Raw genomic sequence first — 27660 nt, 5'->3', positions numbered from 1 at the left:
GAAAGCATTAGGAAGGACTCATTTAACCATTTATCAAGTCTATGTGTAAAACAAACTCTGGCCAAACTTACAAATTCTTCTGTCCAAAAATTGCATATTGTCCCTCTACACCTCTGTGGTTTCTATTGGGTCAGAATAAATATACAGCTGCTGCTTTACAAGGTTGTCTTCTCCTTTTTTAAAAAAGAAAATAAAAGTTATGCTTCCTTCTTTTATTGCACTTGACCCCTTCTCTGAAAGCAGAAAGCAGGAATATTGCTCAGCAGAGCCGTTGGCTGTGACCCTCAAATTGTTTGTTATGGCTGCACAGGAAAGCAAAGTCCTACACATGACCTTGAGGGTGATTTTATAAAAATCAATCAACCACTGTTATGATGGCCTCCCCACCAAGCAAAATAAATACAATTAAGCCCATAATCACTTCTGTACAGTAATGTGCAAATTCAATGGGTCTCTTTAGGTGGAGTGAGGGAGAGAGGGGAGAAATATGTTGAGGCTATTTGATACTTTGTGAGAACATCAGAAGCACCATTCTTCTCAATTAACCCAGCAATTAGCCTCCACCTCTGCACAAACAGAAAAGAAATCTTTCTTTATCTGTCTTTACCAAAGGGGGAAAAGAGCAGGAAAAGAAAGAAAAAAACAACAAGGCAATTCCATATGTCCCACAGGAGGGGAGAAGCAGCCAGACCAAATAATTAAAAAAAAAAAAAATCTATTAAAGAAAACAAACCTGATAATAAGGTGGGAGGTTTAATCTGCTGAAAAAATAATTAATTACAGCACTACTGGTTTTGTGAAAAGAGATTTACCTCATGAAGTCCCTGGGAAATGGTGGAGGATATGCTCAAAAGTGAAGGATTTAGAAAGGGAATGTATTAATAATTCTCTCTGTCAGGTGTCCTGGACTCACTCATGCAATGCCACAGCCCAGGTATCCAAAAGGATAACTATGAAAAGAGCCTGCATTCCTGCATTGTGCCCTTCTGGAAAAAAAAAAAAACAAAAAAAAAAAAAAAAAAAAAAAAAAAAAAAAAAAAAAAACAAAAACAAAAACAAACAAAATAAGTAAATAAAAAAACCGCAAAAAATTATGTAGAATATTGGGAAGACTGGTGTAGGGAGTTTCTCCTACCTCTGTCAAGAAGACCCACATTTGCAGACATAGCAGTTTATATCCCTTCTCAAAAATCTCATTTTAAATAAAAAAAAAAAAATTCTAAACCAGATATTCTGGCTTGTAATAAATAAAAGCAATGTTACTATCTTTCATTTAGGTTGTGATATAGACTTGTTTAAAGATTTTCTGAAATTGAAGGGAAACAAAGTCCCCATTCCAAAGTACACCTTTTTGCATGGAGACATTTTTGAGACTGCACTTTGCATTCACTGTCAATATAAGATATTTTTCCTAATAAACAGCTCATTAGGGAGCTGGGATAAAAGTAATATATTTATATTTAGTTCAACTTCAGCTATTCACTTCTGCTTCATATTTTACTTAATTCTACTTCTTGATGTAAAGCTGAATACAGTGTTAAAGCCAGCAAACTACAAGAAGAGTGCTGGACAGTCTCAATACATCCTTTTTTAATAACCAAGTGGTAGAAGAGTATCCAAAAAATGGTCTTATATATCACTACTGTGTCATAACCTTCAACTAGCAGGGAACTTCCTCTACATGGAAGGGGATTTGCAGATTGAAATATCATCCCTCCACCTGGACTTCCTCTTCCCATCACAGTGCAGGGGAGGACTGCTCTGGTTGCTCCATGACCAGGAATAACTCAGCCCCACAGCCTTCATCTTGCTCTTACCAGCTCCTCTCACTTGGTGTTTCACATGACAAAGCCACAGAATTCCCCATGAGACAGGCTCAGGACCAGAAGTTCTATTCCTGGCCAGCATCCCTGAGTGGCAAGCAGCAGGATGCCACAGCCAGAGCTGGAATGGCTTTATTGATCCTGTGTAACCACAAGGCTGTAGTGTGCTGGCAGTGCCCTTACTGCTCATTCTTCTGTTTCAAGGGTGTCCCAGGTAGGGCCTCCAAGCAGGGAAAAAAAAAAGCTCTTGTTGCATACAGAAAGAAAAATACAAAGTTAATGAAATCCAGGAAAGATAATTAATTATTTCATGGACCTGTCACCTGCACCCTGCTGACATGCTCACAGGATATTCCAATGAGCCATGAAAGTTGTTTGCAGCTTGGACCATGGCTGAACAAGAGGCAAAGGGGAATTTTGTTATATTGGCCTCATCCAAAAGGCTGCTCAAACCAAGAGTCTAAAATTCATCCTGCACCTCCCTCAAAATATTCCTCCATACTCAAAGCACACAGGTACAGATCCCAGATTAGCTCTGAATTCAAAATATTCCTCCATACTCAAAGCACACAGGTACAGATCCCAGATTAGCTCTGAATTCAAATGCCTGTGTATTTCCGTCAGGACATCACTAACACACTCAAAAGTTAAGCTTGTATTCCAGCATTTTGTTGGATGGACGCCTTAATCCATCCCTGGGAGAGGAATCAGCAGCTGCTTCACTACTCTCAGACAGAATTCATTTCCCCAGCCTGACAGGCCTTTGTTTTTTGGCTTGCTGTGCTCACAACCATCTGTTCAGATGGCACGTGCTCCCTCAGAAACTCATCAGGCTCTTCCCTTAGAGCTCAGGAGACAAGTAAAAGGCAATTCCAATCAGCATCCCAGAAGATGCTGCCATAGATGTATCTCCTTCAAAGAAATCTTTCTATTTCTTCAGCTCTTAAGGGGCCTCTGAGATACTTAACAACACCTGGATGGGCTTGGAAGAGGAGAGATTACTTGGTAGGGAAGAGGTGCAGACACTCCAGGGTGTGTTCTAGCACATCTGACATCATCTGGGATCTAATTGAGGAGCTTCCAAGTGAGCCTTGTGAAGGCATCAGGTAAACACCACCCACAGAGGCATGATGAAAACAAAGGTCCCTGGGCTGTCATTTCAAGTCCCCAGCTGACAGACAGTCATTAGGTGCACATTTGGAAATTCTTCCCTGTGAGGGTGGTGAGGCCCTGGCACAGGGTGTCCAGAGAAGCTGTGGCTGCCCCTGGATCCCTGGAAGTGTCCAAGGCCAGGTTGGACAGGGCTTGGAGCAGCCTGGGATAGTGGAAGCTGTCCCTGCCCATGGCAGGGAGTGGGATGGGATGAAATTTAGGGTCCATTCCACCCCAAACCATTCTGTGATTCTGTGATTCCCTATTTCCATGACAGTGATTAGAGGAAAGAGATGGTGCTGCCCGGGGTTTCTGCTCAGTCTCTGCCAAAGTTGTGCTCAGTTCCTTGGCCAGGATTAGCTTCCACAGATCTGCTCACTGTGAAACATCCCACAGGAGTCTCAAGAGCTGCTGAAGTTGCAGCAAATCAATTTAATTGGCAGGTGGGAGTCCTGGGAGGCCAATGTACATCCTGTAAGCCCGTATGAAACATGATGGCAAAGGAAACCTGCAGTCCACACCCAGACATGAACCAGGGTTGCAGCTGGGGGAGGATCTGAAAAGACCCACACCTTAAACTGCTACAGATTCAGGGCCTTAAAACCCTTCCTCCAGGAATGCCCACATCTGTGAGTTGCACTCTACTGGATAACACTGAATCCCTGCAGAAAAATATACTGAAAAATAAAGAACTGATGCCTTTTGCAGTTTTTCATAAAAACAGAGAGGATTCTAAAGCTCTGAGACTAATTATTGAAGGCTCACCGTAACAATGTAGGAAAATATCACACAGTGACAGAAAGAAATAGAGCTGACTTTTCTTCCTTTTAAATCTCAATTAAAAAATACATTGGATGAAATTTCCCATTAGCTGGTACTATTTGTACATCCCATGTTCTTTCTTTAATTAAAAAACATGCTTATTGCAATACTGCCAGAATCACTTTTATGGTATTTTAATTGTAATGTCTCTGCCTGATTAAAAAAAGAAAATATGAACTGGAAACTGCCTCCAAAAAAAAAAAAAAAAAAAAAGGATCACAATGCTTACCCCAAATGGATTGATCAAAAGGGTACAGAAAACACCATGACAGGAACAGGTTTCAACTATGCCTACTGACAAGGGATTTAGAAATGAGTTTAAGGACTAGTTGATGTCATAGAGAAGAAAACAGAGGGAAACACTTTTTCCTTCTTTCAGTGAATTAAAACCCAATCTTTCTTAGCAGTGACTGAAGCACAGTTTATTTGACAACTACTGAAGTCAGTGTATCAGTGAATATTTGATGCTTGTTGCTAATAGCATCAAAGAGAAGGAAAAGACAAGCAAAATCAATATCTTTGTTTTCCCTACTCCCGGATTTACTCACAGGATCTATTCTGGCCAAGGTCTGATCAAAGTGTGGATTACAAGAAATTCAAAATATTCACAAAATCAGAGAATCAAAGAAAAACTGCACACAGCACTCAGTGCTCTGGTCTATTGACATGGTGGTATTTGGTCAAAGGTTGGACTCTGATCTTGCAGGTCTTTTCCAACCTAAATGATTCTTTAAGTGAAAATGAGTCTTTTACAGTACAAGGATCAAAGCAATCTTCTCCCTTATGTCTGCAAAATTTCCTTTGCAAGATCAACTGCCCAGGTTGGGGTCATCAATCCCACTGGGGTGTAACCGGGAGTGTCTCCCCAAAATTCATCTCCAAGGGACTTCTGAAAGAAAAGACAGCTTCTTTTTTTTTTTTTTTTTTTTTTTTCCAGACCTCCCTAGACCACTACAATTTCAGACAAAGGCAACATGTCTGAGGTATCAACCCATCAAATGCAAAGTTCCTCCAGTGTAAGCCCTGTGCAAAGGAAATTTCCATCTGTCCCAGGTTATCATAAATATTTCCATGCTTGTGATGCTGGGATTACAAAAATAACTGCAATCTGCTGAACATACAGAATTATCTGCAGTCTTTCTATCTTGTATCTCTTCCCCAATCAGTCTTGTCTGAGCTGTTTCACAGCCTGACTATTAAACTTTCCACTCTCAATACCCATGCTCTGCTTGTTGAGGAGGGAGAAACTGCTGAGCCCTCGTGGCAGAGGGCAGAACCCAGCTGCCTAATCCTATTTTTCTATTGTTTTGACCCCCAGATCTTCTGCCCAGACAGTCTGGTCATTCCCAGAACCTCTACATGTTTGGGGCTATATGATAATATGGCCAAAGAAGGGTCAGTTTAGGGCTGCACGTGGAGTTGATGTTCTTGTGCTAACACTCTTTAAATCATTTCTGCAATGTTGAAATCATCAAAAGGGGACAACACAGGGCCAGTATTCAAAATCCTCATGGTGTCTTAAAAAAGGGGAAATTTTCAAGAAATGAGCCTGTAAACATGTGTTGGGTTTGCTGGATACAGCACCAGAAAATGGGCAGTGTAGCAGCAGTAAAATATTGCATCATTTCTCCATCCACAAAACCTTGTATTTTCAGCTTAAGAGTGCACAGCCAGCCTGATGCTGAGTCATGAAAGCCAAAGGGAGCAGAGCTACAATTTAATCCCTTTCTCCAGCTCCCGCTAAAAACTCTCCAGGTAAAATAGGAATGGGATGTTTTAATCGAAGCACATATTGACACCTACCTTAGGGGTTAGAGGTTTACTGCCATGCCCATCTTGCACCTGGGGAAAGTGGTTGATTATTTGATGTGCTCATGGGGTTGGTAGTTGTTGCTCTGAGGGATCACCTGTGGTTCAGTTTGAGATGGGTGTCTATAATTCCTAAGATGAACAGGTCTTTGTTGATGTGTGTTTCTATCAATAGAGGAGCCTAAACAACTCCCCTGAGCTGGACAGTTTAAAAAAGGGGAAGGTAAGGAAAGATAAATCTCAGCCTCATTTCAGAGTAGTTCTCATCATGTCTTGATTCCAAATCTAACCAAGGCTACACAGCCAGAAAACCCATGGTAGGGGCAGTGGATGCAACAGGCAACTTCACAAAGCTCAGACAAAAAATTCCTGCAGGTTATAATTCTAAAATGCTTTATCCCTCTGTTTGGCATGTAACAGTGGAGAAAATAATCACATCTAGAATATTCTAATGCTGCTTTTCTAACTGAATTGACTTTATAAACCAGGGTTCTTGGAAAACACGATAAAGAAGAGGAATGATTTGAATGTCAGATGAGCCAAAGCCATAAAGATACTACTCCAGACTTCATTAAATTCAATCAGAGCTCCAGCAGCTTCATGAGGGCTGACTCATAGATCAAATGAGCCTTTGAATAGGTCCAAAGCTCAAAGGGTTTCTGCTCCAATATTTCTCCCCAATTCTTCACAAAGTCAGTGACTGAGCCCCAAAATCTTCATCCAGATCTGGAGCCCAAAGAAATCTAGTGTTCTGACCTGTCTCCTCTAAAGTATGGCATAATCATAATGAGGTTAAGAATAATCTTGAATCACAGATTTAGGATTTTCACTGGGAAAAAGGATTGTACCAAAGTGTTTCACCTTTTTTTAGTCTTAAAATCTCAGTTGATTTTTAATTTTGCTTTTAGATGGGAGTGATGCCTGATGTTGAAAACATTTAAGTCTAGACTGAGAAAGTTCAATCAGTTATGAAAATGTTCTCATGATATGTATAAACTTTCAAACTTTTTCCTTTATCAAATTATCATTCAAATTTAAAATAAAATACAATTGTCAAATGCATGAATTTCAGCATCATCTCAATGAAAATCTAGTACCTTTAGTATCATTTTAGAATAAAAGCAATTTTACAGCAAGGATCCTGGTCTTTAAACATAAAAAAAAAAAAAAAAAAAAAAATCCTGCTTTCATTATTTGAGCTCTATTTCAGCAGAGGCTTAACTTTGAACAAGCAATTTCACCAGCATATCTCATTCCTATAATACCAGGCATGTGTACAGCAGTTTCCACAACCAGTATCTAACTTCCAGGGGAAAGATTTCTGGCATGTAATTACAAGTCCTTTAAATTCTTAATTTTACACCCTCTGAGATATGTCTGTCTCATTCTTATTCTGGGTCTATGTACGGGTACATAAACCCAGCAAATCCAGGGTTTCCCACCATAACTGTGCTCAGTTATTTACTTACTGCCCACCAGCTGGGCTCTAGGATTTGGGATTATTTATTGCATTTGATAGTTGTGACCCACAATTCTATAATGCCAATAATTTTGTAAAGGTGCTTGTGACACATCTGCCTCAAAGATGCCAAAGAGAACAGAGTAGATTTTTGTTATCAGCAGTGCCATTATCACTGAGCACTGCTCAGGACAGCAGCAATTTTGGTAGACTGGGGAAAGAAAAAAGGGGAGGAAAAGCCTTTTTGCTTATATTGTCATCATGCCTCAAGCAGCGTAAACATCCAAGCAGCATAAACACGCACACAGAATGTTTAAATTCTTGCCCTGTCCCCCATCACTGCCCCCTTGCACCACCGAGGGCAGGCTCAGCCTCACGGTCATCTCCTCTGCTGCTGGAGCTGGGCAATGCAAGGAGACACCAGGGCCGTGACAAACCCATCCCTGGAGGAGGGAGAGCAGCGGAGCCCCTCCCGCAGACCTCTGAGCTGCAGCAGGTTGAGGATGCTGGTGGTGGTCCCCAGGAGCAGCGTCCGGCCGCCTTCTATCGTGACATTGTCGCCATCTCGCGGCTGGCGGCCACCCGGCCAGCTGGAGTCCTCGTCCCACCGGCCGCACAGCTGGAGGCCAAGCTGGAAAGAGAAAGATCCAGAGGAGTTCAAAGCTCGCCCCTTCCCGTCCTTCCAGAAGCCAGTTTGCTCAGAGAGCATCGAGATGCGTCCACGCGGCATTGGCATCTCCGCTGCCCTGCTCTGGGCACGGTGACTTCCAGAGGGACCCTGTGTAAGGCAAAGGAATAGATGGATATTGGCACTGGAGAGGTGCTCGGCCCTTCAGGAATGCCTGTCACAATTTGGGGGGTGCCCCCTTGTCTCGTTCTGGTTCTGGGGATCGAGGGATTTGCTCCAGGACCGACCACAGGTTTCCTGGTGTGTGTCTCTCTCTGCCTCCTGAGAAGCAGAACTGCACTGTTGTTTCCAGACAATGTCATAAAATAGCAAGAAGAGCTTAGAATTAAAACATCCTGCTGGATGGGCACTATTTTGCTTTAGAGGTTGTTTTTTTTTTTTGTTTTTTTTTTTTTGTAAAGGCTCTCCGGCTGCTCATCCTCATTTAGACAGACATTCCTCCTCTCAAAATACCTTTTTAGCTTTCTCAGCTTATCCAGTGTTATTGTCTCTGCTTTGAGGGTGAGCACAGCAATTCCAAATAAAGCCCTGAATAACTTGAAAACTGATAATAGGCTGACTCATGATATGCAATCATTAAATGATTCCTAAGTTTAAAGGTTCCTCCGCACCTCCAAACTTCAAGCATGTACTTTGCAGTAAAGGTTTTATAGAAGCACAGAATTTTTTGGGTTGGAAAGACCTGAAAGGTCATTTCCTTCCAGTCCCCCTGCCATGGGCAGTGACACCTCCCACTAGACCAGGTTGTTTAGGGCCCTGATGGTGCATTTCTTGAAGAAGGTGTGAATATTTTTGCCTGGACACATGTGCACAAGTGTGAACATGGACATCCAAAACATATTATTTGGTCTCATATGTGAACCAGCAAGAACATCCTCAACTCATCTGAGGCAGTGGTGGGGGGAAACCAGACATAGAAATATTTGTGGTCCTCACTGGTCTGTGCTAATCCAAAACAGCAGTGGAAAGAATAACCTCAAGACAAAAGCAAAACAGAGTTACTCCATTTTCAAATGGAGCACATCGAGTGCATTAAAGCTTTTGCTTGGGAGCTGCAGTTGGGGTGAATCAATAATGGGGGTGTTATGATCATTATTCTCTCTTGCTGTGTTGTTTTCAGGTTTAGTTTCATGTGCCTGATGTTTTGTAGAATATTTCCCATAGTGTTGTCCCTGAGCAACCTGGTCCAGTGGAAGGTGTCCCTGCCCATGGACCTTCAGATGAGCTGTAAGGTCTTTTTAACCCAAACCATTCTAATCATTTACACCAGGGAATGAGTGATGGTTCCCAGGCTAAATGACACAACCGGCTGATATCCACCCTGGCTGGATGCTGGGATTTTCTACAATCCATTTTATGATTTCTCTGTAAAGGGAATTAACTTGATTCAGTTCAGAGTGAAGCCTGGGACTGCATTAACACAAAAGGCAGTAAAAAATTCTTGGGAGTTCAAACTCTGGTGTCAGAGGGAGTGAACCTCTTCATCATTACCAAAGTAAAATTATTGCATAGTTCCTAAGTGTATTAGGACAAGTTAAATTTTCATTAGTTTATATAGTTCAGAGATTTAGGACAAACTTCCAAAGGATAGACACCTTTACCCATTATCTTTCCAGAGAGGCTGTGAATTACTCTTCATTGACAATGCTATGAAGCAGATGGCATAAAATATACAACAGACCCACTGAAAAATAGCTAATTAAACTTGTTTTTTATCTCAGAGGAGGGGACAGCATAAAATTGTAGCATAAAATTACAAATTCCATAAATCCCTGTCTGGCACAAATGCTGCCAATGCCACCAGCAGGACACTGGAGGGGGCAGATGGGAAATGGTGGGACCCACAGGAACATTTGGTTTAGAAGGTTTGATGAATGCCTTTAAGTCACTTTGATCCTCTGAAATCACTCAGAATCTTCCAACTAACTCATGGGCAAGGAAGGCTGCAAGGAGTGCACCAGACCTTCTCGCTAGCACCACTTGCTAGCACTTATCAGCTGTTGATAGGAGCTCTGCAAGAGTTGAGAATTAATTCTTCTTCTGAATTTGACTTGATTTTTTTTTTTTTTTAAGATGGCAGCTAGGGATTTCTAACTAGAAAACACTCTACTTCTTCATTCAAGTAATTTAAGCTTCTCTCTACCTAAAATCAGTGTTTGGGCTTGATTGGTTTCTGCTGTCACCTCTTAGAGCACTCAGGATCTGTTCAGATGTCCCAACACCATCTGGCACAAAAATCGCAGTGTTCATACATGACAGTGGAATCACAGAATGGTTTGGGTTGGAAGGGACTTGAAGAATCACCTCGTTCCACCCCCCTGCCATGGGCAGGGACACTTTCCACTATCCCAAATTGCTCCAAACCCCATCTAATCTGGCCTTGGACAAGTCTTCCAGGGATGGGACAACCACAACTGCTCTGGGCAACCTGTGCCAGAGCCTCCCCACCCTCACAGGGGGAGAAAATGAGTTAATCAAGTTCATACAATTCTCTATTTTTCCACCCAGTCCATACCTAAGTTTCCAGTGAGAAAATGCCTGGCTTAGTCCACTGTCATGTGTACCACCTGCCTGCGTGTCTTTCAAGTAATTTCTGACTTGTAAAATCAATTTGTAAAATATTGTAAAATCACTTTTTAGTTTTTATAAATAAAATTAAACTGATGAACATCAGCTAAATAAAACAAGACCAAGAGCTCTTTATAATCACTTGTACTATCCTTGCATTACCACAGAGAGAATAAATTCAAAGAATCTGTTTTAGGAGGAGAAAAGGGGAGTTGTTCAAGGAACACACTTTAAATTACCAGAGCACAGAGAGGGGTCAGAGGGAAGGCAGCTCTGTAGGGACTGAGTAAAGACATCAAACAATTTTGTTTGGTGACTCTTCTCTTGCAGTCCTGCACCCTTCCCTAAGATGAAAGAGCACCTCCTTAAGATCTGTGAGAGAAGAGGGTGTGGTCTAATGCAAGTTTAGTGAAACAGACACCTGCCCTGAACCACCAGCACAGTTTTTCTCAACTTTGTGAATCCCATGTGATTATCCTCCCTGACTTCTGGGAGAAAAGCACAGTGAAATCTCCAGCTGCAACAGAATTCTTAAGATCCTTTACAAAAGGGTGGTGATGTTTATATCCAGTTCCACTCAAGCAGCCCATGGTAAAATAACACCAACTAATACACAAATTAATTGCACATCTCTCTATAAGCAGGGCTGGTGACAGAGTCACAACATCCTTCTCAATATTTTTATTTTTTCAGACAAGCAAAACTCTTTATTTTTCTATTTTTTTCCCCTGCCTGGCACCCTGTATTTGACCTCTGGTGTTTAATTGAAATACTTCTCAGTCAGCCTGAAGAGCAGCAGCAGCTGCAGGTGCCAGGGTTGTGGCTGAGTGCCCACCCCACATGAGCTTGTTGGATGAAGCAGAAGGAACCTGCAGAGCCAAGGAAAGCTGTCTGTCAGCCACTGGTGCTGGGCATTTTCCTCCTGTGCTTTTTCCAGCTTCAGGAAAAATGGCAGGGAGCTGGAAAATCAGGATGGGAGAAAGAGGAGCTGGCATAAAACAAACCCTGAGCTGTGAAGCTGAAGCTGGCTGGCAGCAGCTGCTGCAGTGGGGTGGCAGCTCCACGCTCTGGCTTCAGTGGTACCAGAGCTGGAAAGAGGATTTGGAGGAAACAGAGCTTATGGGACCACAACATCTCTGCAGCCATCTGTGTCACTGTCACAGCTCACATTTGAACGTGGCCAATTTCAACGAGGTTTAACAGGAGAAGCAAGACAACAAAGATGCTGCAATCCTGCAGGGTTTGTGACGATCAGGAGATAAACTGGGACACGAGTCTCTGCTGGCTGTATGTTTTACAATGTAGTGAGTTAAATAAACAATTATAACCTGAACTGGACACGTAAAATCATCCCCCAAACTGTTGCAGGATGTGCCCTCACATCACACACCCATAGGAAACCCACTCTAGCAACATTTCACATGTTCAATCCAGCACAGCAGATAGCATTAACCCAGTAGGGAGCCAAATCTGCAAAATATGGACAGCAACCTCCTGTGGGTGGGAAATCACCACCAGTGGGAATCCCTAAGAAACCCCAGTTATTCTTCCTGGGGTATCAAAGAACAGAAGGAGATGGGAAAGGATCTGACCTGAAAATTCAATGGATAAAATCCTGCAAGTGCTTTCCAGCTCTGACATCCATTTGGAATGTGTCATGCACACAGGAAATTTTATTTGCTAGGGAAATGTTTTTACCCAGAGGGAATTTGGGCAGTGGAACAGGCTCTCCAGATCAGAGCCCCAAGCCAGATGGAGCTCAGAAGCATTTGGACAAAGCTCTCAAGCACATGATGGGATTTTTGGGGTGTCCTGTGAGGGCCAATAGTTATACTCAATGATCCTTGAGGGTCCTTTCCAGCTCAGAATATTCTGGGATTCTATGCACAACTCATATCAAGCCCAAACCCTCTGTACCAGGACCATTGCTTGTAATAACTTGGGTTAATTTTTCCTTCCCAAACATAACTTCAAAATAATTAATGAATTATGTAAAAGCAAAATAACATTTTTGTAGCATACAATAGAAGACATACAATCTCTTTGTAATTCAGCACCTTAACCCCCTTTCCTGCCTGCTACACCTCCTTTTTTCATTTTCCAGGCAGATTTCTTTCCATTTTATGTTTTCTAGCTGCTGCTGTCAGCCAGGTTGGGGTTGCCTTTCTGTCAGCCTTTGGGGACACATCTCAGGATCAGTTTGTCAGCTTGTGCCTGTGACTACCAGGGCTCAGAAACAGCAGCAGTGACTGCAACAACTGAATAAATAACAGTGAAAAACTTGCATTCCCACCCAGGCTGGTAAAAAATCACAAACAGGAAGGATACCAAAATGCAAGGTTTGGGCTTTAAAGGGTTGACAAACTCCTGCTTAGATACAGAATAGGTCATTTGATCACACATTGGGATAACTTTACAATTTCTTTACTTAAGTGGGGTTTGTTTAGAGCACACTCCCCAAAAAGGACTGCAGTAACAATTACAGGCACAAAGATAAGAGCTTTCATCCTCTCATCAGAAAATAAGTTTTAAAACCAAGAAGCAGTGATGTAGTTCAACACAGACCCTGCTTCCTGCTGTGCTCATATTCTCCCTTCTTCTCTAGATTTTAAGGATAAATTCTTTACTGTGAGGCCCTGGCACAAGTTTCCTAGAGGAGCTGTGGCTGCTCCATCCCTGGAAGTGTCCAAGGCCAGGCTGGATGGGGCTTGGAGCAACCTGGGACACTGGAAGGTGTCCCTGCCCACAGCAGGGGTTTTGAAAGAATATGTTCTTTGATGCCACTCCCAACCCAAACCATTCCATGAGTCCAGGCTGTGGGCTCCAGCTGAGGGTTACCTGTGACATGGCCAGAGGGAGAAACCTGGAAGCAGGAGAGTTTTCCCACCAACTCCACCCCCAGCAGGTTTTATCCTTTCCCCCAGACCCAGCTGATGGGAAAGGCAGCACAGTCTGGTTCCTGCAATCTTTAGCAGGAGGAAGTGTCCCAGGTCCCAGGAAGGAACAAAGGTTTGGAATGCTGAGATTGACACCCAGGAGAGCAGCCTTTCCTTGGTGCTGACAGATTGCCATTTAACCAGCAAGTACAGAGAGCAAGTGTTCCTGTCCTCAGTCACCACGGAGAGACAAGGTTAACATTCCAAGTGATGGAGTGCAGCGCAGATTTCCCCACGCCACACACCCAGGACTCCACACCACATTTGAAAACACTTTAATTTCAGTGATGGATGCAGGGAGCTCACTTTCCAGGCTGTGAACTCTTAACAGCTCCTCAGTTTAATACATCAGGAAAAGATTTACACCCCCTCACCCGACTCCCATCCACCTGAAGGAAAGAAAAACGTGTATTTGGAGGAGACAAAAGAGAAGGGGAGGTATTTTATTATACTAGATGTCTTTTACAAGGGAAGTATTTTCAGCCATCTGCTCTAATTATTCCTCCTGTATTGGCCACCATCTTCATGCAACAATAGAAATAATTATCTCCTCAAGGGCAGAAAAAAAATATTTACAGAAACAAACAAAAGTTGATTATCTTTAGCTCCTAGGGAAAATAAGAAACAAGCTACTTCTTAATGAAGGAGCAATTAGGAAGGTGGGAAGAACATCTATAATTAAACCAGACAAATTGGTGCAGGCTCCTCCCTCCTACACATACTTGAAAGGGATGCAAATGCAAGTTATTTGCTACAGACAGTAGAATTAACAAGTAAAATGCTGCCCAGTGCCCAAAGAAGCTGAACCTGTCTCTGGCATCATTCCCTGCCTCTCCTGCTTGTCACACCTCTAACCCTTTGTCAAATTAACTGGAAAATACTCACCACAAGTATAAAGCTATGGAATTTCAATTGGCATGGAGAGGTCTTCCTCTGCATAACAGCATCCCCAAGACAATTACAGGATTCTCATTCATCCCATTCTTTAAGAACAGCCTCCTGCCTGAACTTCACCACTCAGTGTAAAAGTGTTTTTCCTGTATAAACCAAAACCAGAGGATTTTTGCAATTGTCTTTTCTTTCCCTGTAGTGCATAAGAATTTTGCTCACTGAGAGAATGAAGGCATATGTACAGATTTGTGGGAAGGATGGCATGGGGCCATCCTGAAGAGAAGATAAAATATCTTATTTTGTGCAAAAACAAGCATAAAGCTAAAAAAAATATATATTCTCTCTACTAAGAGAAAGGGGAACCCCTGTAAAAATTTGAAATGGAAAATCTACTTCCATCCTCCCAGTGAAAGCACCACATTCACCTTTATCACTTCTATTTCATAGAATCATGGAATATGCAGAGTTGGAGGGGTCCCACAAGGATCATTGAATCCAACTCCTGGCCCTGCTCAGGATGCCCCAAAACTCCCATGCATGGGTAACCTGAGCAGACACTGCTAACCAAACTGGGCAACAAAGGTAACGAGATAATGAGACCATCTTATTCTGGTTTCTGAAATAAATATTTCCAAACATCGCAGAAATTGTTGTGCTGAAATCACAAATCACTAAGAAAGTAGCCTTAGACACATCCAAAAAACAAAGAAACAAATAAAAAATACCCCTCCAGAACAAAAACAAAGAACAACACACAAAAAAAAAGAAAAAAAGAAAGAAAAAAACATAAAGCAAGAGAAGGTAAGATATCTAGAGAATTACACACTGTGTAAAAGGTGTAAAAGTAATCATTTATGCCAAAAGACAATCTTATCCCCAAGAAGACTTGAAGTAGCTGTAGCTATGAATAAACCAATAATGGAAATGAGCAGAATGCTTCTGAATATACCTGCATGGAGGAACTGGAACAGGTTTCCAGAGAGAGTAGGAGACCAAGCTCAGTTTTCCCTTATGATTTAGCATTCTTGCTGTGACTGCCTGGAACATAACCCAGCAAACCATTTCCAAGGCCACAAGGTGATATTTTTATCACTCTCTGCATCATCTGCTGCTGTGTAACTTCTCTTTACCCACTACTCCAGCTTTAAAATGCAGATGGGATTATCCCACCACGTCCTTCTTTAATTACTCCCAAAAGCATTGATACAGCAAGGATCAGGGCTGGGTTCATGGCTGGGCATGTGATGCACTATCTAATATCTTTATTTTTAATTAAGACTGCTTGTACCCTGAGTAAAAAGGAAGGATTTTTTTTTTCCCTTTTTCTTATTTCTTTTAATTTTAGCTGTCCTGCAGAAATCTTTCTGACTTCTGGTGAGTCGCACAGGCACAAGAAGGGAATACTCTGGCTGGGCATGTTCTCTATGGGACTGATGAATGACTCTAGTCTCTCCCAAACTATTAGAGGATAAATCTGTTTACACACAAAAAATTGACCTGGGCTGGTGAGGTGGGACTAGAACCAGGAAACTGGCACGTCCCAGAGGTAAAAATGCATTTGCAGCCAAGAGCATTAGTAACTCAAGACCATAAACAAGCCACAGCATCATTAATTACTCAGACAGGGGCAGCCACAGAAGCAGTGAGAAGACCCAAAAGCCAACTGTAAATAGTTCATCGAGCTGATTAGTTCAGGAAAAAAATGAGTGGGCAGTTTTGGAGGTCAGAGGCCATGGCACAAGTCAGTCTCAAGCCAGTTTGCAACTGGACAATGGCATGAGAAACAGCTTAATTCCTATTTAAAAAAAAATAAATTCCAAACAAAACCAGCAAAAAAATAAAAGAGGTTTATTCAGCAGGGGAGTAATCACTGCAATTTTGAAGCACAGAAGGTAAGGCTCCTTGCTCCAGAAGTATTTAATTAAGGACACGGAGGATTAGTTAAATCTAATGGTATTTTTATAGGGAGGGTACTGAAAAGACATCACTGTTGTCAGGGGGTATATCCCAGGTATAGATAAGCCATCTTTGGACACACAGGCAACAAAACTCACCCAAATTCAATGTAAAACAACAAATAATGGAGGGATTTGAACACTATTAATCCATTCCGTAATTAAACAAACCATGAGACCTCTGGGAAGGTCCCTGTCTCTTTACCACATTCACATGAGAACAAAGTGTTATTCTTGGGTCTCTCAGGGTCATGGTGGGAGGATGAGCCTAAAATCAGAAATCTCAATTTCATATATTAAAGAAAATGTCCTGGGATGATGAGGGATTTTTTTGGAGCACATGAAGAACTTTGTTTGACAGAATGTGTATTTCTTTGTAACTCCTTGTTAATTCACAAGAATCTTCACGATGTTAATTTACAGCATGATATTCAGTTTATTTGTATCATATATTCATGATATACAGACTGATATTCTATTCTATTCCATGCATTTTTATATTTATTATATTATTTTATCATATATTTTCTATTATTCTATTCTATTTATTATATTGCAAATTAACTATCCTAGTGCAGAATTTAAAGCCCAACTTGCTGAAAATCCTGAGTGGAAACACATTGAGGAATTCAGTGCAATCTTCCAGTTTAGATACAACAGCACTGGGTTTTCCTTTCCATAGCACTGTTAAAGGGCAAACATAATTTAAATATCTTTCTAAACCAGCCATTTCTCAAAGTATGGAGGTTTCTGAGGCAAATTAAAAACAGCAATTTAATGGTAATGAGAAAATTACAGCATCAAGTTGTTTACACAAGCAGGATAACCAAGGCTGGTGACTGTGTCAGCCTTTGCACTGTGCAAATATTGTCTCCCAATTGAATGAGCTTGACTTACACTTACTAATCTTAGAGCAAATATTGCAAATGCAAAGATTAGCTCAACAATTTGCCGACCACCTGCAGGAAAAGTAAGCAAATTATGTCCTTATATGTCAGCAAGCAGGATTTCTGAATGGGTGCTACAGTAAATGGGGTGGGAGGAGTGAGACTCATCCACCCCAACAGTGCCAGAGAGAACTGCTGATGTTTTTTTGGATCATGCAGGAAGAGGAACAGAATAACAGAGACGTTTGGGATGGAAGGGACCTCTGGAGAGCAATCATCTATTCCTACCCCCTGCCAAGGCAGGGTCACCCAGAGCAGGTGACACAGGAACATCTCCAGGTGGGTTTGGGATGCCTCCAGAGAGGGAACTCCATGCTCTCCCTGAGCAGCTGTTCCAGTGCTCTGATACCCTCAGTGTAAAGCAGTTCTTCCTCAATTTGAGGTGGAACTCCTTGTGTTTTAGAGCCCCTTGCAAGAGTCCCAGGTCAGCTGTGAAGGTCAGACCACCAGTGTGGGATCCAGCCTCGGAGCTTCCCACAGCTCCCACGGAAGCATAGGGAGAACAGGTGAGTTGATACACAAACCATGTCCACAGCAAACCTGGCTTGCAGGGGGTTCAGAGTGATTTACCAGGCAAAGACTGAAAAGTGCTTGGAAGAGGGCAAACTGTGTTTAAGCTACAGCTTGGTCTGTTCTACACATAAAATACAGAAACCTGACAGAAAAACCACACAATTCAAGGACAAACATTGATTCTGCCTTAATTGCATCCACACCTCCTCAGCCCAAGAGTCAGGGCCATTGTTTATTACTGGGCATGACCATCTACCCAGGGTAGGATCTGATGCAGAGCAGCAGCATTCATAATTATCACTGCATCACAGGGATGATTGCAGGTGTAATGAGGTTTAAAGGGCTTGGCCAGCAGCAGAGGCACAGTTACTTCTCAAAGGTTCATCACAGAATGGGAAAGGTTTGAGTTGGAAAGGTCCTTAAAGCTCATCCTGTTCCACCCCCTGCCATGGGCAGGGACACCTTCCACCATCCCAGGTTGCTTTAAGCCCTGTCCAACCCAGCCTTGGACACTGCCAGGGATTGAGCAGTGACAGATACTCTGGGAAACCTGTGCCAGGGTCTTGCCATCCTTTAGCAAAGAATTTTTTCACAATATCTAATAAAAAAAAAAAAAAATTAGCTTAAGGCAATTACTCCTTGTTTTATTACTCCATGTGTAAAAAGTTACTCTCCAGCCTTCCTCTAAGCTTCCTTTAAACCTTGAAATAATCATTTCCTCTCACGTTGTGCCACAGGGATGCAGGATTTGGGACTCCCAGCAGCCACCAAGACTCTCCTGGTCCTGGCAGAAGTTGGCAGTGACCAACAGTGCTGGTGTCTGACTTCTGCAATGGAATCAATCCTGCACCTGGCCCTCAGGTAGAGAATCTCACCCTGCACAGCTGTTATTTCAGTAATGTGAGCTTTTGGAGCAGCTCCTCCCAAGCTGCGAGCTTTCAGAGTCCACTCTCAAACTCAGTGTCCTGTTTAGCTTTAGCACATCAACAACATGCTGCCCTCAGCCTATCTGTGTGCATTATCTTCTGCTCTAATGTATCGTGTACTGAGCCACAGCACCATTACAGGTAAGTGCTCAGGTTTAAATGCAAACATAATTGCATAATGTGGTACAGCCAGGAAGAATAATGCAGGAAATAGAGCCAGCTCCATCTGATAGTGCAATCTGACTGGAGCGCCGGCCCTTCGGATCCAACGAGCAGCCCAGATGGGGCAACCAAGAATAAAAGTGCTCCGTGGTATCTTTATTGTCATCATCAAAAACACTTATCTGCCACAAAGGTAAAAAGGTGAAGATGGGACTGGTACAGAAAAGGTCACAGAAGCAACAGGGTATCAGCAGGTTATGGGGGCAAGAACGATGTCACACCCCAGCAAAGCCACCTTTGCCCTGTCACTCCAAGCTGAATTTGCCAATTCCTAATGGGAATTTGAGCATTGAGTATTATTTAGAACACTGGGAACATCCATGCCATTTTCCTGCAGTCAGGGGTGTCTCTCTACCTCTGATAAATCCAGATAAAGCTTCCCAACCTACTGAGCAAGGAGCTGCACAAAGAGGGGAGAACATTCCCAACACAAGACGCCTTCAAAATGAGGACATGTCTGCAGCAGATATGTACACTTTAATACATTTTATTTATGTAGCTAAAATTAGAAACTGATTCTCGATGGAACAGTGCTTCCATCTATTTAATTTTAATTTTTTTTGAGTAGTTTGAGCTCACAGTGGCACACAATAGAGGATTTCAGGGGTGCAGACAACCCCACAACAGAACCCAGAAGGCAGCTGAAGTTAATTTAGTGCACTTTGAACCACTTGCCCTGAATGAGAATGCCTCCCCTGAAGAGAGCATCACAGACATCACGGGACAGTAACCATTCTTGTCATTTCAGGAGATTTTAGCCCAAATTTCATTCAAATAAGACAAGATGAGATTCTATCATGAGAAAGAACCTCCTCACCAACATACTGTTCTCTGAACTCAGAAGCCTTTGAGTTGAAAGCACAAACTGGTGTTGTTTGAGCTGCAAAGACATCCCTCTGTCTGTAACAGAGCTGTAACAGCTCATCTTTGTTGGGAATACAGATCCCCTGCAATAACACACTCCATGGCCTCCACTCTCTGCTTCCCACACACACACACTCATCTACCTGTAAATCTTTTGGCAGGATATGAAACCCAGGGTCCTTCTACCCAAGGGTCCCTGCTGGCACATCCTTACCCCAAAGGATGCAGATGTGTGCTGAGTAATATTCCAAGGGTGAATTTCATTTTGGAGAGAGTTGGATACCATCCTAGTGCACAGACACAAAAGAGGGTGTAGATAAAAATGGAAATGCCAACTATCACCACCTGGAGAAACTCACTCAGAATTGTCACCCATGATACTTGTATTCAAAACCTTCATGTACCTACCAGAAACTCCTTCCTCCAGACCTGAAATTGAGCACATGGTTTGGAGCCATGCCAGTGACCAGCAGTCACTTTCAGCATGGAAAAAAACTCAATTTCTGCAGTACTGTCTGGCCATCTCAGCTTTGAAGGCACATTTTTAGCTCAGTGGCTCCATTCCTTGACTCCCCCCATTAGGGCTCCCAAAAAGTCACTGCAGAACAACACTGACTGCCCAACTTCTTCTGAGCCAATTCATTTCACAGAATCATGCAATCACAGACTGGTTTGGGCAAGAAAGGGCCTTAAAAACCATTTAGATCTAACTCTGACAGAGAAAAGGACACCTTTGACTAGACCAGATTGCTCCAAGCCCCATTTAATTTGGTGTTGAACATTTCCCAGGGATGGGGTAGCCGAAGCTTCTCTAAGAACCCATGCCAGGGTCCCCCCACCCTCACAGGAAAGGATTGTTCCCAAATATCTTACACTAAATCTACCACAGAATGGTCTGTGCTGCCTTCCTGTGCCTGCCCCCCTGGCTTTACTGGTGAGCTCAGGGAAAAGCTCCCCTCAACACAAAGCAAAAATTGCATCTTCTACGCACCAAACACAGGTGAAGGAAGGAGGAAAAACTGCAAATAAAGGTGAATTAGAGAAGGAGAGAGGAAGAGAGTGTGTGTGAAGAGGGAGCACTGTGACCCCTAATTAGGTGAAGCTGAGCCTGACCCTTGATCAGAATCCCAAACCCAGAGAAGATGTGTGAAAGCAGGAAAATAAATCAATAAGCAAAACAGCAATCTCTTTCCTCAATTTTATTTGAGGAAGTTCAAATTTACCCAGCTCCTCACAAACTGTCTTTGGCTAAAATCACCACTAACGAGCTCTGACATTTGAAATTTAACTGAATATGAGCTAACAGCTCCCAGCCCTCCACCACCCAGGGAGCTGACCGAGAATATTTTGTTTAAGTCATAGACAGGGCTAAACTGGGCTTTATTGAGAAGACCCAGCGTTCAGGGGTAAGTGTTCCTAGCACCCATTTCACCTGATGCTTCCCTGCCCTGGCAGTCTGCTTTTCTTCACGGGGACCACAGAGCTCTCAGTCCCCTCCTCTCTACCCCAGCGTAATTATTTGCTGATTTTTAGGAGGTCCCCTTACGATCCCTTAATGAAGTCCTTTGCTCTGCAGCAATTCACGAGGACAGATTGGACACGAGGGGCTTCCACTTAGGGAGCTGCCAATCAGGGGGTGGTACCCAGCATTTAGCCAGCAGTTGTTAAGCCAGTCTATCACCCGGCTATTACAGGCTCATCAGGAAAACAGCTTGCTTTTACTGGCAACCACATCACATTAACCCTTTCCTTAGAGACAGGGGGATGCCTCGAGTAGATTCATCATGGCAAAGAGCTCTGGTTTTCCCTCCTCCTGCAGCAAATTTTTTTAAAGTTATTAATAAACGCTCTCTGAACTGAAATTTCCCTACTTTAAATTTGTTTTTTCCTCTAGCTGTACACATTTTTAGTCTGTGCTAAATGTCACGATAGCACCAACAGCAACAAAACGGGGGAAGAAAAATTTAAAAATCCCTGAACAACAAATTCTATTTGTCCTTCCTCTATTCTTCACTCTAAACTCAGTGCACAGAAGAAATCATGATGCAAAATTATTTTCTCTCCATCACTACCAGTGGTTTGCTAAAAGGCCAAATTTTCAGGCTTTTGTTTTCCTCAGGTTGCTTTTTTTTCAAAGAAGTAAATCGTAATTGTGATCCCCTCCCCCACACTTTATCCAAGGCTTCTTCTCAGTTCTTGTGGATGGGGTGGGACACCTGATTTGGCCCTCGTGGGCAGAGGACAGGCCAGGCACCAGACTCAGAACTTTAGAGCTACAGCCATGGCCCAACCACATCAAGAATCAAGTCAATGATCCCACTCTGGCCAAGACAATGCCACTGAAATCTCCCAGATTTCAGCAGAGGGTCACCACACGGCCAGTCCTTGTTGAGTGCTGAGCCAGACCCCAGAATTATTTGGGAAGAGGTTTGGGATTTTTGGGAATTGGCTGACTTGTAGGTCAGCCAATGCCTGTGGTACACAGAAAATGCTGTGTGGAGCATCCAGCCCACAGTGCTGCTCTGGGTGGGACTGGGGAGAGGACAGGAGTCAGAGGGTGACATTGGCCTCTGTTAGGGACACAAGGGGCTGAAAGGCCACATCTTTATCCCATGTCACACTACATGAAGGACAAGACTGTGGAAGAGGTTTTACAGGACCTTCCGTGAGCCAGAGAGAAGTTTGGTAAGAGGATCCATTTTTATCCCTGAAAGAATTTTCTACCGAGGTTGCTGACATAGAAACCAAGAAGAAAAGAAGGATAAATAAGAGAAACCTGCAAATTCCTATTCCAATAAGCACTTTGTTTGTCTCTCATGACCAATAAGTGTAAACTTATGAACTCTGTAAGAATGTATAAAAAGCATGCATGCTAAAATCAAAACTGTTTGAAGCCTTCTGAAAATGGAGTGTGTTGCTTTGCATCATCTCCGTCTCCATCTCAACTATGACACAAGACCATCAGATATGTTAAGACATGTTCCAATGCAGACAAGCCTGGGCTAGGTGTGTTTCTAGGTTGCTCAGCCCTTTTCCCATTTAATTCAAGATGGGCAGATGGGAAGGCACAAGGCTTCCTCCAATTTCACCCAGAGCCCAAAGCTGGACACCCCAGCACAGTCCCAGGCATCCAAAATTCCCACTCCCTTCCCCCAAGGAGACAAAGCCAGCTTGAAGAGGACTTTGAGATACCCTATTTAGTGGATCTACATCTTTAAAGACCTTTCCAACCCCAACCATTGTTGAGATCAAGTCCCACAGATGGAGAACCAAAGCCATGGTTCCAAACACAGACAATCCTTCCCCTGCCCAAATGCTGAATTGCTGAAGGAGTAAATTAGAGTTTCTGTCATAATTAAACAGAAAAGTGGCAGCAACTCTCTGTGCAAGCACCTGGGAGCAAATGGAGAGGACACAAGCCCACAGTCACTCAGGAGCTTCCCCACACCCTCCTGACCTATATTGGAGCCTTCATTTGGTGCAGAAAGGGAAAGATTTTCTTTCTGTTCCCTGGAGCAGCACTTCCAAAATGGAGCTTTTCACTCCAAATTTGTTTCTCTTAAAGGCCTGGGAGCAGGGATAAATGGAAGTGGGAAAAGGAAAACAGCTCTCATTAAATTCTGCAATGTTCAGTTCTGATTCACACAGGTTTGTTTAAATGCACATGGAAAAGCTTTGAGGTGCTTTGGATTACAGGGACTGGCATCCCATCCTGGGGATCATGGCATTACACCCTAGGATATGCTGGGGATAGCTTCCAGTGCTCCTCTCAGTGCATCTCTGTGAGCAGTGGGGAGAAGTGTTCCCTGGAAACCACTTACAATTCAGGAAGTAATCTCCTCAGAGACATTAGAAAGAAGGTGGGATCGAAAATAAAAAGAAAAGGCTTTTACAATGTGGGGGGGGGAAGAGAAAGTTTAGTCTTTCATTTTTCATCTGACAGCAGAGAGGAAACAGTTAAACCTCAAATCAGGAAGCAAAAAGTTAAAGGAAAATAAAACCACACCACAAGCCCAAATCCTAAATTTCCCATTGCTGCCCAAGGCTGAACCTATTAAAAGGAAAGGGGGGAAAAAGAAAGAAAAGAAAGAAAAAAAAAAAAAAAATGAAAACAAAGAAGAGAAGCAATTTTGCTTATCCTTTCCTCACACACCTAGCAGCCCCCTTTTTCCCTATTGTTTATTTATTTACTTTCCCCTTCTCCCCTTCCAGAGCAAGGCCCTTATTTTCTCATTTAGTCCAACAGAGATTGTCCTCCTGGAATGACCTTTTCTTTTCCTTTCTCTCTCTCTCTCTCTTTCCTTCTTCCTCCCCCCCTCCTCCCCACTGCCTCCAGGCCATTGCCCTCGTGCCAGTAACTAGATAACACACTCTATCAGAGATTTTTTAAAAAATCATTGCAAAGGCACTGGGGCTGATAGTGGCATCAATCCTTGCCTGACACGGGCTCGGGTCAACCATTTATCTCCTCACATTGCCTGTGGTTACTGGGGAGCCCATCTTGGTTCTCTACAACTTAACAACCTTGCAGATGGTACCTCTCTGCTCCAGCAGCCCCCACACCCCAAGACTGGTTTTGTGGCTTTATTTTTATTAGTTTTTTTTATGGACTGTTCCACTTCTTTTCTGTGAGGGTCTGGTGGGTTTTATTGCTCTCCCCACCTCCTTCTGAAAATAACACTGTGGCCAAGATATTAAGAGAACAGGGAATTTGGAAATGCAAGGGTGGGCTTGCTGGGCTGTTAAAAGTGCATATTTATGAAAATACACACAAAATACTGTAGAAGAGTTTCAGTCCTACTTCTGATGTCCCATCCTGTGTGACATGGCTATTTTTGGCTGGTTGCAGTGCCAAAGGACCTAGGAACTCTATTCTCAGCCCAAGACAACATAAAGTCAGGTTCTATCAGGATGCTTGTTAATAAATCCAATGAAACTACTCCCAAATCTCAGCAAGTTGTGATCCTCAGGCCAGATAAGAGGTTCTGGTTTTGTACTCTAAATGGATACACAGGAATTAAATATCTATTGCAGCATAATTCTTCTTCAAGCGGAGAAGAGAATAAAACAGGACAGCTATTTTATTAGCCCCCTCCAAACAAATTTGGATATTTGATATGGTATCAAACTGGAATCTGCTCTGTTCCTTCCCCATTCCTGGCAGTGTTCAAGACCAGACTGGATGAGGCTTGGAGCGACCTGGTTTAGTAGAAGGTGTCCCTGCCCATGGCAGGGGGACTGGAACTAGATGACCTTTTTAAGATCCTTTCCAACCCAAACCTTTCTGTGACTCTGTGATCCCTGCCCTGCCTAATTACCCTCAGCCTGTGGTGGTTTTCCTCATGGACTGCCCTTCACCCTCAAAAATGCACCCATCAAACATCCACACAACATGAGGACAGCTCTAAAATGAGAATAAGAGTCAATTCCCATCACTTATAACCCTCACAGATGGAGAACATGCTCAAGAGTTGTCCCTGCCCATCGCAAGGGGTTGGAATGAGTTGATCTTTAATGTCCCTTCCAACCCAAACAAATCTGACCTTGCATAAGTAATAAAATGAGAGTGCTTTGTGCCCTTTATGGGCTTCCAGGGACCTTTCCATGCTCCCTGAAAGCTGCCAAGGTTTTGCCACCTTTGTAAACCAGCAAATATCTCCACCTGATGAAACCATTTCATTGCTTCCCTCACCTCCAAATACTTTGGCATCAAGAGAGATGGTAAGTAGGGGGAAAAAAAGGCTAAAAAAGAAGGAAAGGAATGATTCTAAGATCTGCAGAGGAATCAGAGGGATTTGAAGATCTAGTCCTGGTTATATTAAGTGGAAATTGAACAGAAAGGATTTTTGAAGTGACTGTACATATCTCAGACACAGACTTTGTGTGTGGGGGGGTATTTTTTCTTTCATGAGAAGTGAACAAAACAGTTATCCCTGCATCAGTCACCAAGCTAAGAATTCACAGATCCTTAATACTCTAAGCCACCCCTTAAATCTCAACACCTATTAAAAACAAACTCAAGGCAGCGCAGCACACCCAGGCAGAGCCATAATCCAGGATGGCATTTTTAGCTGGGAAGTTTTTTTTTTTTTATTAACCTCCTATCCCTCAACAGGGACCCCTTGAGGGTTGGGTTGCAGGGAATTCACTGGGATACCAGTTCAGCTTCCCTAGGGCTGACTAAATACGTGGTAATCGGCCCTCTGCCAAATATTCCATCAGCCATGTGGGCCAGCAGAGGAGGGGGAGTGGGAACAGGGACGAGCTGCTCCAGCAACATGTTTGCATCATGATTAGCTGGTCCAGTGATCTGAAATAATAATGGGAAGGCTCACTAAGCATAATGGGTTCAGAGCCATCCCAGCCTGGTCAAACCCTCCCGTGAGCATCCTCTCCTTGTGTTTTTGGGGTGTTTTGCACATCTCATCAGTGTCACCAGAGCTGACATCTCATTATGCAGCCAAGGTGGAAGTGGACAGGTACTGAGTGAGCATTAGAACTTTTCTTTTGACTTTTATTATTTAATTCATGTCTTCCCATTATCCAGTGCATTCTTGAAGCTGTGAACTAATTAAGTCCTGTGGGATATACAATCAGTGCTGGGGGTTTTTGTGCCCTCCCTCTCTTTTCAGTAGGCTAAATTGCATTATATACTGAAATAAAAATAATTGTGCAACTCAGATAATAGCATGGCAAGTTACAAACACTAATGATGCTGAATGCAACAGTGGGGCGGAGGCCTGCTGCTTACTTCTTGTGACCTAATTAAGTCATACAGGGCAAAATACTTCAAACACAAAGTGAGGCGAGAGCTTAAATAAGTTTCTAATGAAAATCATAAAAATTATTCTCTGGGGGGGTGGTGGGACACAGACCAGACATAAGGAAAAATCCAAATGGAACTGAAATTTCATGGAGTCTGCCATGAAAATCACAGATCTCCAGGTAGCACCTTGAAACCCCATGAAATTCTGGGAGTCCTCTAGATTCAGATCTGAGCCCATCCCTGATTGTAACCATGCACCTGATGTTCCTGGAGGTCTTTTCCAACATTCAGGATTCTATGATTCATGCAAGCAACAGCTCAGAGATCAGAGTTGAAAGGACAAAAATTGAGTGATGGATTTTGCAGCACCTACCAGAAAATGCAGTTGTTTAAATAATAAAACTGATTAAAAAATATCCTAAAAGCTGTGTCACAGAATAGTGAGCATATTGTAGAATACCCTGAGTTTCAAGAAACACATCAGGATCATCAAGGCCAGCTCCTGGCTCTGCAGAGAACAACTCTAGGAGCCCTAATCTGTGCCTAAGAATGTTGTCCAAATGTTGCTTGAACTCTAGCAGGTTTGGTGATGTCACCATTTGTACCTCTCAGGCTCAAGTTCCCAGAACCAATATTTTACATTTTATTTATTTGTAATTTTCTGCTCTCAACCAAGGCTGTTCTCTCTTCTTGCCAGTGCCCATTCATTCAATGCCAAAAGCCTCTGTCAGTCTTTTTACCTTTTCACTTCCAGTGCCATCCTGGAGCTAATCCTGCTCCACCACCATCACCAAATCACCTCTGAACCAATGCTCCCATAGCACCCAGCTGGGTGAGTTCTTGGCCTGCCTGGGCACCCTTCAGCTGGCAGCAGAGGAAGCAGAAAACAAACCACTGAGCAATGTATCTGTGCTGAGAACAAGATCAGGCTGCTTTTTTATGGAATGCTTTGAGATCCTTGCATGAGCATGCAAGAGAAGTGCCAGATGTTATTATAAAGAGATGCAGCCCCATTACTTGTACACAGAGTTGTGCTGCCTGCTAATAGCACCATTATCCTAAGGCACGTGGTGCTATTAATGCATTGCACTGCTTAGTGCTGGACCTGGGGACCATTTTTTCCACTGGAAAGGTAAGGCCAGTTCACATGACATGATTTAAACCTCCACAGTGAAGCATGCATGCGCTGCACCAGGTCATAAATCTTACCGGGATGCTGTCAGCCAGAAAGGGACCAAAATTGAAGCCATTTATCTGAACTCCCCACCCATCCACCTCTTCTCACCCAAGCCAGTTTTGGGAAGAGGGATAAAATGATT

General features: G+C 43.0%; 1 protein-coding gene across 1 annotated transcript in view; it reads right to left on the bottom strand.

The window, feature by feature from the left end:
- Nucleotides 1-27660, bottom strand: part of PKHD1 (PKHD1 ciliary IPT domain containing fibrocystin/polyductin) — a 244584-nt gene that overhangs the window by 156811 nt on the left and 60113 nt on the right. Inside the window, exon 36 of the mRNA XM_085574415.1 lies at nucleotides 7546-7696. Within this exon, the coding sequence (XP_085430541.1) occupies nucleotides 7546-7696 (151 nt within the window). The remainder of the gene's footprint in view (nucleotides 1-7545; nucleotides 7697-27660) is intronic.

Source organism: Lonchura striata, chromosome 3 (genome assembly GCF_050655825.1).
Source record: "Lonchura striata isolate lonStrDom1 chromosome 3, ASM5065582v1, whole genome shotgun sequence".
In the NCBI taxonomy this organism is placed as follows: Eukaryota; Metazoa; Chordata; class Aves; order Passeriformes; family Estrildidae; genus Lonchura; species Lonchura striata.
This window is presented reverse-complemented; position numbering and strand designations above follow the sequence as displayed.